Here is a 16,742-nt window from a genome sequence, read left to right on the forward strand (position 1 = left end):
TTCTTGTTTACTGAGACAAATACACCATGTCCATTCCCCATTAGCCTATCCTTACGACATACAACTACATTTTCTCTAAAATTCTCACTGGCATCAATTTCAGGTTTCAGCCACCTTTTGTCTGTAGTATAATGTGAGCTTCACTGCTTTTCAGGAGTGCTTCAGACTCTGGGGTTTTTTGTGAATGCTTTCTCAGTTAAGCATTAGGATTTTAATACTCTCTCCTGTGAGTCGTAATTTTTTATCTTACACTGATACTTCTGTGTTTCCTGCAGCTATCGTTGTCTGGACGGGATGGGGAGTCACCTAATCTAAAAAACAAAAAACTGCTGTGCGACACACACATGCACTCAGCTACCAGAGTAGCAGCCTATGATGTGTAGTGCACATCTTACCAATGTAAGAGGACCTTACAGATGTCAAGCCTATGGTGCAAGTCCAGGTAGTTGCATCTTAGCTTGTCACATTACCTTTGAAGTCTCTAGTTCAGTCCTTCATCTCAACTCAGAACCTAAGGGATTTGATCTGTTCTGGGGACAATGCTGCAAATTGTGAGCTTCGTTGACACTATATGTCCAAGGCTGGTCTTCTCAACCATCTCTGCCAGTCGTTGGAATGGACCAAGTATTACTTTGGAACCCATTTGTTCCAAAGCGCGACAGTGTACAACTGGTTGCACCCTGTTCCCTCAGTGGCTGCTGGAATAGACTTTTCAACATCTTGAATGAAGCCCCCAGGCATATACACTGAGTGCAGCTGCTGCTCTTTCCTGTCTCTTTCTGCCATTCCTGTAAGGAGAAGTATCATTTGCTGTACGTTTGAACCTCCGACAATTAATAGACTTCTACACTTTTGCATTTAACTTCTCATGACCTCAGCCGAAACAGGTGAAGTGAGTTCCACTGACTCATTTCCAGTTTCAGTGAAAGACAGCACCTCAGACTTGATGATTAGGGGGATCAGAATAACACTGTGGTCTCTCCATGATTCCCATCCACCTTGTACAGGATGTGTAGCTGTACCACTGAAACGCCACTCAAAGGCAAATGGACGGGCAATAACAGGCCCCATACTTTCTGCAGAGGAGACAGATCCACATTAGCAGACAGTGCTTGAGATAGCTTAGGTACTGGTACCACAGGTATGAGTCTCAGGAGCTTTTCCAACACACTGATTTGCAGCAGCTACCAATCGGTTGATGGTAGTCAGGGCAATCTGCAGCTACTTATGAATGTCTAGCAACTCCTTCCATGTCCGAGAAACAGAATTCCGAAGTCGGCTTTTATATATAAACAAAGGTGCTTATTGCACGGATTTTTCACTTAGCGGTTTCTGTGCATAGTTCTACGGCGGCGTGCCGAAGAAGGACTCTGCAGCGTGAGTTTATCTCGGTCAAAATCGCTAATATGAGCAGCACCAACAATGTTCGTCTCCTGCTAGCACCCCTTATGGATACAAGGAATGCTGCTTCTGCCTGTTGCAGCCGAACTATTCTTACGGCGCTCACTAACGTTTTTCCGTCAGTAGGCCAGCTGGAGAGACAGGGAGCCACTACGGTGTTTCCACAAGCCACTTGACTCACCGATGCGATTGAGGGGATGTGTACGTGCAAGTGATTAATGCCAGCCAATCATATGAAAGCAGAAACTGATCCGTACCGCAGTGTTAAATGTCAACTGCAGGATGGCGCCAGAATCGAAAAGCTTTGTTTACGTCCAAAAGGTTCTCGTAATCACTTTTCTTTCTGCAGCTCGATTGTGGTTTTCGATGTACTTACTTTAACTGGTTCTGCGAGTTTAAGGTCATTTTATAAAACCGCAACGAGGGTGTGATCACAATCTAACATAACACTGTTACACTGTGGTGTGATGGAGAACAGAAGAGCAAGACTTTACGGAAAGACGTTTTCAACTATATCAGAAAAAATATTTCCTGGTTTGTCTACGTGTTCCGTCCAAACATTAAACAGTCCGGAGGGAGTAGGTCAGAATTTTACAGTAATTTTTGCACTCTGTTTGCAGTTCGTTTTCCTGTTCCTTACCACTGCTTTTATGAATTAAATTATTTTCTATTATGCTGAGCCATATCGGGAAGCAAGAATCTTGATTGGCCATTGATTGTTTTCCAGTATTGAGTCGTTGACATTGATAACTGTTCATAATAATGTATACAAGTATTGCACGGAAAAATTACACACACGAAGGAAAAAACTTGCTTTAGTTGTACCAAAATGCATCTTAATAGAGTAGACGTACATACATTTTGCTTATTGTTGTTAATTTCTGTTTATTTGTATAGTAAGTTTTTTTGAGTTGGTGTGCGTAAACTTTTTTTTTGCTGTCTGTACCTCATGCTTCTTTAATGCCTTTTTATGTAATGTATTATATAATTTTAACAGTTAAAATGTGTTGTCTCCCATTTCCCCATCCCCCTTCCCATGAAATCTTGGTTGTATTGGCAAACCGATTTCTATCTCGGCCCGAGATCTAGGTTATGTTGGATGGTGACAATTTGATTGTAAGTTGGCAAAGCTAAAGAATGTGAAAGCAGAAAGTTTGGTTGTAACAAATTAGCTGTTAATGAGGCTTAATGCTTACATATAATTTGGTTGAGAGTTGGCCAAACCAACAAATGTGAAAGTAAAATGAAGGTTGTGGTAACAAATTGGTCGGTAGCGCAGCCTAATATTTACGTCAATGCTATATTGAAAAGGGCAAGGGGGATCAATAGTTAACACTGTTACTGTTTTGTCTTTTCTTTCAAAATTTATTCATTTTGCGGTTCTTGTTTGTGTATAGGGCTTCTGGCATGTTGATGTATGGTTTTTTTCGTGATGTGTAGTTATGTTATGAAAATTATAACATGCAGGGGACGTTGAGATCCATAGGTCTTAAAAAAATTCCAGGCAGTGGGCTCCCTTGTTCTTTTTCATTATTCTAGGATGACTCAATTTGTAAACTGAAAATTTCTTTTAATGTTTTTCTGTTAATGGACTAGAAAATTGCACTGTCACTAGTGACTGAGTGATTGTATGCATGATTTTTTATTTTTGAGGCAGTTGTTATGACACAGTCTTTGTCTTCTTAAAGTTAAGTGCTACTATGTGCTGCTCCTACCATTTGTGTTTGATAAGGTGTCCCAAAACTGATACAAATAAATGATAAACCTAGTCTCTGTAGAAAAAACCATACATATCACAAATGTTCCAACTGTTATTTGTGCTGCCATTTTTACACGAAGTGTTAGTGATATTTTTTCTTTTATTTACTTTATTTTCAATGTAACTGCAATAGCTGTGAAAGCGTACACATGTGCGCGTGCAAATGCATGTGCCGTCTGCTCTTTGCAGGTGAACTTCCTGTCAGTGCTGAAACCAAGAAGTTTTGTGTCATCTATATTAGGCCTGCCCAAGAATCCAGTGCCACCATGACTACATAATACCCATGCAGCATATTGTCTTATTTTAATCTAGTCTACTGTGAACCATTCTTGGGCCATATTGAATTATAAAACTGCCTCATGAACTGCCTAATTACGGTCTTTCCCACTAGGTAATAATATTATCTTGTCAGTGAATAGTAATATCTGACCTCTACATCCAGTCATGTAGAAATTCTATCAATAAAGAGCAGCTCAACTGCAGGTCTCAGAGTGATGGTGTATTCTAGCTCCTTTTCACAAAATATTGCTCTTTGGTCAGGCACAATCTGTCACCTTCTTTTGAAGCAGAGTTGTGTGATTGTCAGACTACAATCAACACCATAGTGTGGAAGTGACTTAGTGCATCTTTTCTAAGGCCACAGTGTCAGTGCTACTTACACTTTTCATTGCTATATCTTCCTTTCTTAAATCCTTGGTGCATATTGTAGAATATGCCACTTAATGTGTAAGTGGAAAAACTTATTTTTCAGTGCAGATTCCATCACTTTAGGCTGTACAGGAATGATTGATATTGGACTCTAGCATGACATTGTAATCAGGTCATTATTTTCTGTAAACTGTTGTTGTTAGAGCTACTGGGGGAAGCATTTGTTTATTACTGTGACTAGCTGATAAATCCAAAATTGCCCGGGTATTCATTTTGCCAATTTTGTATTAGAAATGAAAACAAAAAATAAAGCGTGTTTGTAGTGTAATATTGAAAAAATTTCAGTTCTATGTATTTGTGAAAACACCTTTGAGATTATGAAACAGTTGTACAAAGAAGTAGGCAGATTGTACCAATGTAAAAGTACAGCCACTTTGTGTATGACAATACAGTTTTGTAAACATCTCTATGACAATGCCTCTTCATGGCTCTATAAATGGCTATAGTTTTCATCTATACCTTTTTTTGATTCACAGTTGAAACCTGCTGAAAACACTCTCAGATGTCAGGACTTTCCTTACTTTGACTTGGCTGTAGGAGTGTATTAGTAGGAAAGAATAAATTAATTAAAACTGTGTATGATGCGGCATTTTTCACGTATCTCAGTGTTTGTAATGTCACATGTCTTGAACTGTGTGTCTTATAATGATACTTTGTGTAGGTATATTCAGCAGCAAATGTGGGTATTGTATCCAAATTGTGTTGCAAATAGTTAGTAGCAAGGAAGCAATAAATTTAAACATTGTGCACAATGCAGCATTTTTTTCACGCATTTTAGTGTTTATGGCACTGTTTCCTCTGAAGTGTGTGTGGTACCATGATATAATTTTGTTGGTGCATTTAACAGCATACATAGATATTGTCTGCAAAATTTATTGTGAATAATGTTAGTACCAGAGAAGTAATAAATTTAAATGTTAGATATGATATGGCAACTTTTTGTGCACCTCGTTTATGATGCCTTACCTCCTGAACTATGGTAGGTAGGTGGCTCTTACCCTCACAACGATTGCTACCTGGCTGTTAGGGGTGTATGTACCAAGTTCTGTTGAAATTGGTCCAGTGGTTCAAAAGGAGCAGTGGAACATACATCCATTTTTATAATGTGTAGTTTCTTCAGGACAGCACATGACATACCATAGGTATCTGGACTCTTCAAAGGCTTTTAAGTTTTTACAGTGCTAATGATAGTTTTATGGTTAAATTTCTCCCATTCACTAATGCAACAATGGAAAAGACCTGCTTGTAAGGCCAATCCTCAAGCTTTGGATCTAAGTTTTTCAATTATTCTACAAAGAACTCATCAAATTAAGTAGAACTACTAAAAATATGAAAATGATAGTGTGCTACTCGCCGCACAGAGAAGGCGATGAGCTGCAGACAGATATAATGAAAATATTGCTAAACTTATAGATAACTATCAGCTGTTTAGTTTGTCTTATGCCCATTGACTAGATCCCAAGCTCCTTTGCATGGCTTGTGGGCCTTTTCAGTGCAATTGAATCCTTTGTAGCCTCTTTACTCTACCTGTTGTACATTCCTTTTGCATGTAAATAATGCAACAACACGTATTCCTTATACTGAACTCTTTTGCCACTTTGAGGTGTTCATTTATTATTGGTGCAATGCATTTTTTATTAACTAGTTTAGGAATGTACTGTGATTTTTGTTTGGTTGCTTTTTGTCTTGAGTTTGTTTTGAAATTTGCTCATAGGATCTTTCTTAAGGAATAGTGGGAAATGCTTTAAATTTAGCCCTGAGGACATTGAATACACGTGTTCTCCCTTAAGCTTCTTGTTGCCAGTTAACAAATGTGATGCAGGTTTCAGATGATATACTTTCTCCTTTTTAATGATTCTGCTGCTGAACACCGAGAAATATTTGGTAAATTAATTACAGAATTTATACTTGGCATTGTAATGAATGGTTGGTTCCACTATATTTATCCTGTTATCCCAAGTAGTTTGACAAATAATAACAATTTCAATACGGACATCTCTTGTCAAAATGTATTTGTGGGTTAAATGAAGAGACATGAAATGTATCACATGTGGTTGTAAAATGACTATACAATTGATTCATATGGGCACGCTGAGTAAGTGTATCAATGTTTTTTAATTAAATCATTGGAGATGGTAGGTGGACCAATGTTTATTTGCACATTGGTATATTTATAAGTAATCTGGACTTTTACCGCCAATCCCGTATCTAAATCAACACAGTACCTTGTTGGGTTAATTTCCTTGACACAAAATTTATTGATTGCATACACTGTCACTCCACCAGAAAGAGCTGTTTTTGGTACCATGCACTCAGTGTCTGTGCACTTGTTATGTGTGTGTGTGTGGTATTCACCTTCTGCTTTCACCAGTCAGTGGTGAAAAACACAACACACATGCTTTCAGTTCCTTAACAACAAACGGTAACACAAGTTTTGATATCGGACACTGAACATTTAGACTGGCAGTTAGTGTAAGTGCATTTAATTGTGTATCCATGGTACAGATACTGGGCATCTTCCAGAATAAAAAGTGATGAACCAAGAAATTTCTTGGCTATATTGTATTCAATATTATTTTGTCCTGTAGGTCCACTCCAGTCTTGAAACTATTGTTATCATCCTTTGTCTTAAAGGTGTGTGTGTGTGTGTGTGTGTGTGTGTGTGTGTGTGTGTGTGTGTGTGTGTGTGTGTGTGTGTGTGTGTGAGAGAGAGAGAGAGAGAGAGAGAGAGAGAGAGAGAGAGGAGTGGGGTGGGGTGGGGGGAGTGGGAGATGAAAGGTGCACATTATATTTATATTGTGTGAACCACTTGCTGCAGATGATGACTAGAAAGACATTTCTATTATTCTTTGGTTAAGTAGCTTAGTTGTAACATAGCCATTCTTTACGATTTTTAGTTTCAACAAATCTGTTATGATTCCATTATCAAGTTGTTGAATAGAGTTTTCGAGGTAAATAGTTATTGTGCATACAATCACCTTTCTGTGCAGTAGGAAGAGCACAATGAGCTATATCTTTTAGATGGTGACCTCGGAAAACCAAGACAAATTGGTAAATTTGAGCACAGCACTTCGTGTTTTGGATCCAAACGCTTTCAGATAGAACAGAAAGTTTCACAGCTACAGGGAGATTTGGAGAAACAAACTAAAGACTTGCAGATGAAAATTACAGTACAGGATGACAAGAATTCCCACCTGTAGGGGGCACCGGCAGCAGCTGGTGGAGAAGTGACTCATAAAGCAGTTGCTGGCCCACCAATGAAGCCACAAACACCTAAGCTCCTACCGGAGAAGACAGGTTGGATTGAGGATTCACACAGAACATCATTACAGAAAATTACACTTAGGTTTGCAGTGGCTGTCAATAGCCTGGATGCAAGAGCAATAGAGACCGTGTCCAATGTTAAAATTAAAACTGCCCTCACAAGACTGGTACTAACTCTTGAGAGACGCAATAAACACCTATGCAAAACCACAAATCAAGAGACGCAGCAGTTCCTGCACCCCAGAATGTATTGGTGATAGGACACCTAAGTTTTGGCGGCATCTCCAAAGTATTGTAGAGGAGAAGGCAATGTCGAATGGCACATTAAGGCATGTATGGCTCACACAGCTGCCACTGTAGCTAAAAACAACGGTAGTCGCATGTAGCACTGATATCAATGCTGTGCTGTCGGTGGCAGAGAAAATACATGCTATAGAAGGAGAAGAAGGCACATTCGTGACAATGGAAGATGGAGGCTGCAGGTGTAAGGCAAGTACTGAGAGTGAACGTAGATTTGCAACTCCATGATGTAAGCTACAGACTCATACAATGCAGAAGCAGCTGTCAACACTAGAGGCGAAGAAACTTGGCTTCCCCAGATGACAGAGCCAGGCACCGTGGGAATGACATGAACAGATATGTTGCTACCACAAATGGTTTGCTCTTTTCGCCTTGCTCTTTCCCTGATGAGCTCAACAACCTGCAATAGGCACAGTAGGCCACATGTTTTCTGAAAGTTGCCAAGGTACAAATGAAAAATCAACCCCCACAACTATAGTAGCTGAGAGTGAAGTTGTAGGAGGTGAACAGGGTTCTGCACCAGTGATTGGACTCATTACATGTGACAGTTTATCCAGGAGTGAACAGACAAAGAAAAATGTTTGCCCATTCACTTTCTTCCAGTGCCTGTACTGGGAGACCCTGTGCGGATTATCGTACATTAAACACAAGGACATACCTGGACCATTATGCTGTTTCCAATCTACGTGTTAGCCGAAACCATTTTTTTTCTTTTTTTTTTTCAGTGTGGTAGATTGTAAAATGGCCTACAACCAGATTCCTGGGGCTGAAGTAGACATTCTCAGGGCTGCCATCATAACACCTTTCGGTCTCTTAGAGTTCTGCTTCGTGCCACTCAGTCTAAAAAACGCAGCCCAGTCTTGGCAGAGATTCATTGATGAGGTACTGAGGAGACTAAATTTATATTTTACATACCTGGACAGTATATTGATATTTTCATAAACGCCTAGATTACATGAAGACCACCACAAGACAGTGTTTCAGAGAATCCAGTTGTTGTTGTTGCTGTTGCGGCGGCGGCGGCGGCGGTGGTGGTGGTGGTGGTGGTGGTGGTGGTGGTGGTGGTGGTCTTCAGTCCAGAGACTGGTTTGATTCAGCTCTCCATGCTACTCTATCCTGTGCAAGATTCTTAATCTCCCAGTACCTACTGTAACCTACATCCTTCTGAATCTGTTTAGTGTATTCATCTCTTGGTCTCCCTCTACGATTTTTACTCTCCATGCTGCCCTCCAATACTAAATTGGTGATCCCATGAACTAGAAATAAAGCTAAGTGTGTCCTCCGGCAGAAGCAAATCTGATTCTTAGGGCATGAAGTGTCAGTGTTGGGGATATGTCCTCTCAAAGAACAAGTTGAGGCCGTTAAAAAAATCCTGTCGCCAACATGTTACCATCAGTTTAGGAGGTTCCTGGGGATCATCAGCTTTCACAAGACGCCATTTACCTGAGGCAGAGAAGATGCAGGAATTACTCATGGATGCGCTGGTGGGTAACAGGCACACTGATTTTGTAATGTATCTTTGGTGGTTGTAGTGGACACCAGACAGTCTGCAATTGGTGTTGCCCTGTATTAAAAAATTGAGAGTAGTTGGGAAACCTTCAGGGTTTTTCTCAAAAAATCTTTCAAAAGCACAAGCTGAATGTTGTGAGTATGATAGGGAGCTGCTGACCGTCCTTGTGTCAAAGCTCACTCTTTTACTGTTTCTACCAACCATAAGCCGATGACCTTCACCTCTAAGGAGAGGAAAGGAGGTTATTCCGCACAACAATTCCACGAGCTGGAATTCATTGGGTAGTTTACCATTGATATTAAGCACAAAAGGGACAGATAATATAGTGGCAGATTTTTTTCCCAATAGTTGTTGCAATTTATGAATTGTGAGATTACAATCAGCTAAGAAAAGAGCAAGCCACAGATGAACAGCTACAGCAGTTGTTACAGGACACCTCAACATGCCTTAAACTCAAGCAAGTAAGAATATTAGGGAAGAAGGCACTTAATTTGGTGCGACATGTCCAAACACCATCTGACAGCATTCGGTCCCATGAGGATGCGATGCTTGGTGTTTGACAGAACTTGCAACCTCGCACTTCCAGGTGCTAACACAACCATCAGATTGTTGACAGAGAAATTTGTGTGGTCTGGTGTAAGAGAAGTTCCCACGTGTGATTGAGGACATGCCCATCCAGTCAAAGGTGTAAAGTTGGTAGACATGCATAGACTAGGACTTTCTGGAAACAGCAAATCAGTTCTTCCATGTGCACATACATACATTGCTACCACCTGAGGGATACTGATCTTTGTTCATAGCAGTTGACAGATATACGTGATGGTCAGAGGCAGTATCTGTCAGTGAGAGATTGGTGGAGACTACAGCAAGGGCCTTCTTGAACACATGGGTGTCACAATTCGAGTATCACCTGTGATCAAGGATGATAGTTTGGATCAATGGGGAAACATTGCGCCTGCTAGTGGAATTTTTCATAACTCAACCAACTGATAAGTCAGGAATCTTGAATGGTGTCATTGCAGCTACATTGCTGTTTTCCTGTCTAATTTGTCCATTTTCCATCCGTACAGTTGGTTTTGTGTACTTCATCTTATGTAATATACCTTTGTTGCAAGGAGTACGAGTGTCGGGGCTTGACAGAGGCAAAGAAGAATTGTGTTCAAAACAAGGGAGAAGCGATAGATGACAATCCTGTGTGAATTTTTTTAAATCATCGGGCACGTGGCAACCAAATGATAAATTAGGTTAGTCTGTAGAATTAAGATGGTTCAAATGGCTCGAGCACTATGGGATGAACATCAGTGGTCATCAGTCCCCTAGAACTTAGAACTACTTAAACCTAACTAACCTAAGGACATCACACACATCCATGCCCGAGGCAGGATTCGAACCTGCGACCGTAGCAGTCATGCAGTTCCGGACTGAGTGCCTTAACCGCGAGACCACCGCGGCCGGTAGTATTAAGACACTGGGAACGTAATGCTGGACTTTTGGAAAAATATCCAGACAATCCTGAAAATCGCAAGGGTAGATTTATGTGAGAACTATTGAACAATGAGCTTTTACAGTTAAAGCAGCCAAGTTTCTGTCCAATGTAATATGCAGAAGAATAAAAAAGAAAACTGAGGATCAATTAAATGATAAGTTTGGCTGTAGGAAAGGTATAGGCACTAGACGGCCAGTTCTAATAAAGTACTTGATATTGGAAATAAGACCTAAGAAAATCACATCCACTTCCGTATGATTTGTTCACCAAGAAAAAGTTATCATAATATAAAATGGCGCAAAGTATTTGAAACCCTCAGAGAAATACGTGAATACTACAGGGAAAGACAGGTATCAGGTGGTTAATATGAAGGTGCAGTTACTCGCAGAGGTCCAATATGTGCTGTAATTATCATATGACAGCAAAACTTTGTAGACGTTGTAATGCTTTTGAAAAAACTAGTTCCAATTTTAGCCACCAGTTGCAAATCTGGCACTGCAAATGCAAGAAAGATGTATAGAAATGTTTCCATATCTAATGGATTAGGAACAATACATGGGCAGAAAAGTCCAAACAATGCGTAAAGGATAACATTGATTTTACTGTTAACTGCCGCTTGAACAGTTTGTTCAATATGAGCATTGGAGGTGTTGATAAGGTGCTGCATCCATAAAATAACTTGATCAACAGTTGCTCGCAGCAGTTCTGGTGGAGTCTGAGGAATGTGATTCTTCTTACTGGCCCGAATGTGTCCCTGGTAAATGGATTCTTTTCATTGTCCCCAGAGCCAAAAGTCACATGGATTCAGATAACGTAATCTTGCTGTACGTGCATCTGGAAAACCTCCAGAGGTAACGTGTCCATGGAGAGTTGCATAGAGCAGATCATTCACTGGGCAAGTGACATGAGGTGTTGCTCCAGTATTGCATAAAAACAGTGAGTTCCTCACATTTTCACTCTTAAAGGAGGAATCATGTCCTGTACAAGGAGGTGTCGATAACATGAAGACATCACAGCACATCTGACAAGCACTCTGGATGTATTCTCTTCAAAGAAAAATGGACCAAGAATAAAGGTGCTTGTAAATCCACAGCAGTCAGTCACGTAAGGCAAATGCAATAGCTCTTCACGCAAAACATGTGCTTTAACAGTAACCCCAGTCCAGCAGTTCTATCTGTTCACTGCACTGTGGAGTGTATAAAGTGCCCCGTTACTCATTTGTTGAGTCACATGTCATCTACTTCATTCTGTGCTAGTAACCGAAGAGCAAATTCAGAATGTTGCTGTGGATAATGGGGTTTCAGTTGCTGCACCATCTGAATCTTGTATGGGTACCAGTGTAAAATCGACTGCAAAACTTTGCACAAGCACTAGCAAATGCCGCATGATCAGTTTCAGCAACAGCAACTTTGTCCTTAACTTCCACTGGGATAGGACGGATTCCTCTTCCAGGTACCACACCAAGCTTACTGTGTTTCTGATTTCATAATCTTCTTTAAACCATGTAGTGACATTAGGCCTCTTCTCAACCTTTGTCAGTGATACTCTCCCTGTGCAGCAATGTTAATTGCTGCCAAATAGAGAAAACAGTTTCCCGAACAGTGCACAGTTTCTTTTCTTGATAGCCACACTGTTCACTCGTGTGATGGCCTGTCATATGACAGTGTGGGTGTCATATTGTCATACGAACAGTGTGCAATGCTGGATTTGCAGCTAGTGGCCACAATTGAACCTAATTTATTTCCCAGCATAAATAGATTCTGCATTAATGCATTAACATATCAGCATATGTACCAAGTATCCCTGGCATGTGGTAATTCAGCCCATACTGGACCTCTGTGAGTAGCTGCACTTTAATTATAACAACACGATATTATAAAATGTATACAAGAACAAAGATGGAACAAAAATATTGGAGACCAAGAGAGACGTGTTCTTTCTCTCTTGTTAAACATTTATATTGAAGATGGAATGAAGCGAATAAAAGGAAAGTTCAGAACTAGTATAAAGTATAGAATGAGAGGATAATGAGGAAACATTGCAGGGCATGTTAAGTGGAATTTACAGTTTGCTGAGCACATAGTATGGGTTGAGAGCAAACTGAAGGAAGGTAGTATTTAAGAGTAGCAGGAGTGTGATTAGCAACTAACTTGACTTCAAAATTGGGAACCATGTAATAGAGACGGTTAAGGAATTCCCCTTCTGTGGAAGCAAAACGACATGATTTATGAAGTGTGGAAGATTTAAGAAGTGTACTAGCATAGGTAAGGAAAGTATTCTTCCTCAAAATAAGTCGACTGTCATATACCAGTTCCTCTTGTGAGCAAGTGCTTGGCAAGCATGGAGCCCACAGTCCTTGCAGTACTATTTCCTTTCCCCCACTGCGAGTCTGTTGTTCTACTACTATTTCCATGCTATTCTCCCTTTCTTTTTTTGGGCTCTGATTTATTAGATTTTTGCTCTGCTTCAATGAATGTTTGAAGTCTTTCGTTTTTCTTCTCTCTTCACCACTTGTGTGATCCCGAAGGCCAGCTCATGCATTTTATATGCGAAGGTTAACAGTGTAATGCGTAATTCCCAACATCTGTGTTGACAGTTAGGACTACCACATATCCCCTGTTAAAGGCTGGGCCCAAGGAGGAGTGATTGCCTGGGCTGGCACCTTTCCAACTGACAATTGAGGGGGTCAGTGCAACAGTGGTCTCAGCCACTTTTTTAAGAAATAGAGAAAGAGAAGGTCAAAGTTATACAATTGTGGTTTATCTTGTAATTTGGAAATACTAATTTTTTTGATAGTGGTGTATTCCATGACGATTGAGTAACTTAACCACAATGTTATAAAGTGTTTTGTGAATTAGTTTTAGAAATAGTGTAGTTCCTGCAACTTGTTTTCTTGGTTAGGCCACTGTTGCACTGACATTTATGTATACATCAGAAAGAATAAAAAATGCTATTCAAATAAATGTAATGTAATTAATCATATGTTCATCCCAATAGTTCTTCTACAAGTTTTAATATGAATTTAAAGTAACAACACATTACACAAAGTTGTTCTGTCAGTAAAATATTAAAATTCTAAACTTATTACAAGCAAGAGCTTTCTTTTTCAATATACTTTTTCAGTATGTGTTTTGCAAGATTACACAGTAGGCCTACTATATAAATCAGGGGTATCAAAAATGTCTTCACTGTCAACCTCCAAAATATGTTGTATATTTTCATCTTCCTCAGTTCTATTTTGAGATAACAGACTATTGTAAAATGAATGGTAAATGGGTGGAACATATTTCAAAAGGTCATTAATATCGTTCTCCCTTTGGGTTAATTGGCCTTGGGTTGGAATATTTTGGCACTAGCTGAACACGTTGTAGTTCAAGGGTGTGATAATTCTTTCTCTTTTGTCTTTTAACGATATTCACATATGTACCATGCTCTATACCATCTGAATAGCAATACCTGACACAATATTTCCATGGTTGTTCAGTGCCTCGTTACTCATTTGTTGAGTCACATGTCATCTACTTCATTCTGTGCTAGTAACCGAAGAGCAAATTCAGAATGTTGCTGTGGATAATGGGGTTTCAGTTGCTGCACCATCTGAATCTTGTATGGGTACCAGTGTAAAATCGACTGCAAAACTTTGCACAAGCACTAGCAAATGCCGCATGATCAGTTACAGCAACAGCAACTTTGTCCTTTACTTCCGTGTTTCTGATTTCATAATCTTCTTTAAACCATGTAGTTTGTTGTAGTTCAAGGGTGTGATAATTCTTTCTCTTTTGTCTTTTAACGATACTCACATATGTATCTTGCTCTATACAATCTGAATAACAATACCTGACACAATATTTCCATGGTTGTTCAGCACAGATTTTCAGCATTGAAATGTGACTGTAAAGAATGGGTTCTTTATCCTCAGTAAATTTAAGATTATTTATTTTATCAGTTAAAGGCTTTGAACTTATGAAATCAACCTGTTGCATTTCAGTTGCATTAAATTTCCTTTTACCTGTTCTAGTATTTTTTATAAGATATACCCACCCAGCAGGTGTATACACACATTTTTCCAATCTCTTTTTCTTCTCTATGAGTCCAAAGTCCCTATCACAGGGTAGGTAGCTATGACCTGATACTAGATACTTGTGAACTATTTCCTTAACTTATTGTTTGTGAATAAGTTGAACCAAAAATATACTAAGGATATGTTCTTATTTTGAGCAAAACAGTTACCAGAATACACAATTAATTTATCAATATTTTGAAGATTGTTGGAAGTATATTTAATTAAACATGATATTTCATCAGCACACCATCCTGCAATATGTTGTGGTCATACATACATGTGCACATCATCTGAAGTACAATCATGCATGCAAGAGTTAAAAGTCCACAACTGTCTCTTATAGAACACTTCAGTAGTGTGTAGATGGGAAGTAGGCAGAGCTTGTTGTAAATCGGATGCTATCACTTTCACAGAACTGTGATCTTTAGAATAAGCTGTAACTGTCTTTAGATTATTATGTGCTTGTTGCGCTTTTAATTGATGCAGATTTAACTCTTTTTGTATGTTAGCTTTTTCAACATCTTCCTCCACATGTGAAAGTTTTATGCGCAATGAATCACACACCTTGCATGTGTCAGTAGATGGTGAGGAAAAAGAGAGGTTGAATTTTGTATTTAAAATATCCCTGTAAATATACTCACTCACAATACCTTCAGTATTATGTTCCTTTTTCATCCAAGTAACATAAAGTTTATACATCATAGCTGCAAATATTTTCTGTTTGGAGCAGAAGCTCTCGAATAATGACTTTCACACAATGGAAAACTGTTAATATGATTTACAACTGAATTGGACTAATGATCACTAATTTTATTGGTTCTATTTCCGTGTCTTCCAAGACCATCTTGTTGTGGTGTTCCCTCAGTCTGTTTCTGTGAAACTGCCCTCGAAAGTCTACCATTACTGACTCCAATCAAAGATATGAATGCCTGTTTCCAAACTCTTTTATCACTACCATGTAACGAAATACAATACTCATGGGTGTGTTGTCTCCTGCTCTCATTTCCACTTGCCTCCATATCTTTTCTTCACTAGGTTTACTTTCACACACCCACTAATATACGCATTTTGTAAACTAAGTCACACGTATTCCAAAACCTTTTGAACACTGTTTCGCATTGTTCTTCACTGAAACATGCATAACACTTACACGTTGACAACCACTTGGTGGGCCTAGTTTGTGTTTGTGGACTTTCTTGTCTGTTCTCCCTACATATTCTTCTCCTGCATTTCTTTTCCTCTTCTTTATATTCCTGTCCCAGGAGTGTATACACCTTGTCCTTTTCCTTCCACAATACTCCACTGTTTCTTTGTTATTGTCATTGCTTGAGACATCACTCTTGCCCTGATTGTCAGCCGTACTCGATGTTATTACTCATGATCCAGATACTGACCCCTCATTGGCTGTTTGAGGTTGGACCAATGTTGCACCCAAACAAAATGGAAGTTTGTTCGAGGGAAGAAATTAGTGGCTTCTAAACAATATGTACAAGGTGATATTGGTGTATGCCACATGATAGAAAGGTAGTTCACCTCACTAGACAACAGATGGCACCAGTATCTCATTTTCCATATTGGAGAGGGTTAGACCACTGTTGCTCCGACCCCCTCAATTGGTCCCTCTTCCTATAGTTTGGTAGATGTGAATATTCGTGTAAGATGTGTGAATATTCATGTAAGATGTGTTAATACCCCTGTATGAAAAACCCCTGAGTGAAGGACCATGCAATCAATGACTCTGGCAACATGAGGGATCATATCACAATGAGCATACCAAACCAGTCCTCTCAGCATCTGTCTGACAAACTGAAATGGAAAGAAAGGAAGGAAATAATGAATCATCCAGTTGCATCATACACAAAAATGGGTAAGGGTTTTGTTAAGTTAAATTCGTTCACCATTCAGTGAGGAGTGGGTACAATTGCAGGTCCTGTGAAGCCAAGCACTCGTCTGTGAAATGGAACCCTGCTAAATGAGACAAACAGTGTTGGATCCTATACTCCTCCATGGATACCGCATTCGTTTAGAGGTCCATTTTGTGCTAAATTACGTGCATGGTGTTGTTACCTCATGGATGCTTGGCAGTCTGACAGAGAGAGAAATACAAGGTTACCTTTCCGATTAGGGCACGATCACTGTCTGTCGAGTCATAAAGAGGATAGCCAGTGAATTAGTGCTTATCGGATCACTACTCTGTACACTTACCAGCTGAAGCTACTGTAGAAGATGAAGACAAGCAGTGATGTCATGG

At 39.5% G+C, this 16,742-nt stretch overlaps 1 protein-coding gene across 5 annotated transcripts in view; it reads left to right on the forward strand.

Annotated features, from left to right (window-relative positions):
- The first annotated feature begins 1,443 nt into the window (after positions 1 to 1,443).
- Positions 1,444 to 16,742, forward strand: part of LOC126270601 (transmembrane protein 17-like) — a 58,754-nt gene continuing 43,455 nt past the window's right edge. For 4 of the 5 annotated variants that reach the window (XM_049974083.1, XM_049974085.1, XM_049974084.1 and 1 more), the window contains exon 1: positions 1,633 to 1,983. In XM_049974083.1, coding sequence (XP_049830040.1) covers positions 1,869 to 1,983 — 115 coding nt within the window. In that variant the 5' untranslated portion in view covers positions 1,633 to 1,868. Of the gene's footprint in view, positions 1,984 to 16,742 lie in introns of all 5 variants that reach the window. The other variant, XM_049974086.1, reaches the window with a different exon arrangement.

This window comes from Schistocerca gregaria, chromosome 1, assembly GCF_023897955.1.
Source record: "Schistocerca gregaria isolate iqSchGreg1 chromosome 1, iqSchGreg1.2, whole genome shotgun sequence".
Lineage (NCBI taxonomy): Eukaryota > Metazoa > Arthropoda > Insecta > Orthoptera > Acrididae > Schistocerca > Schistocerca gregaria.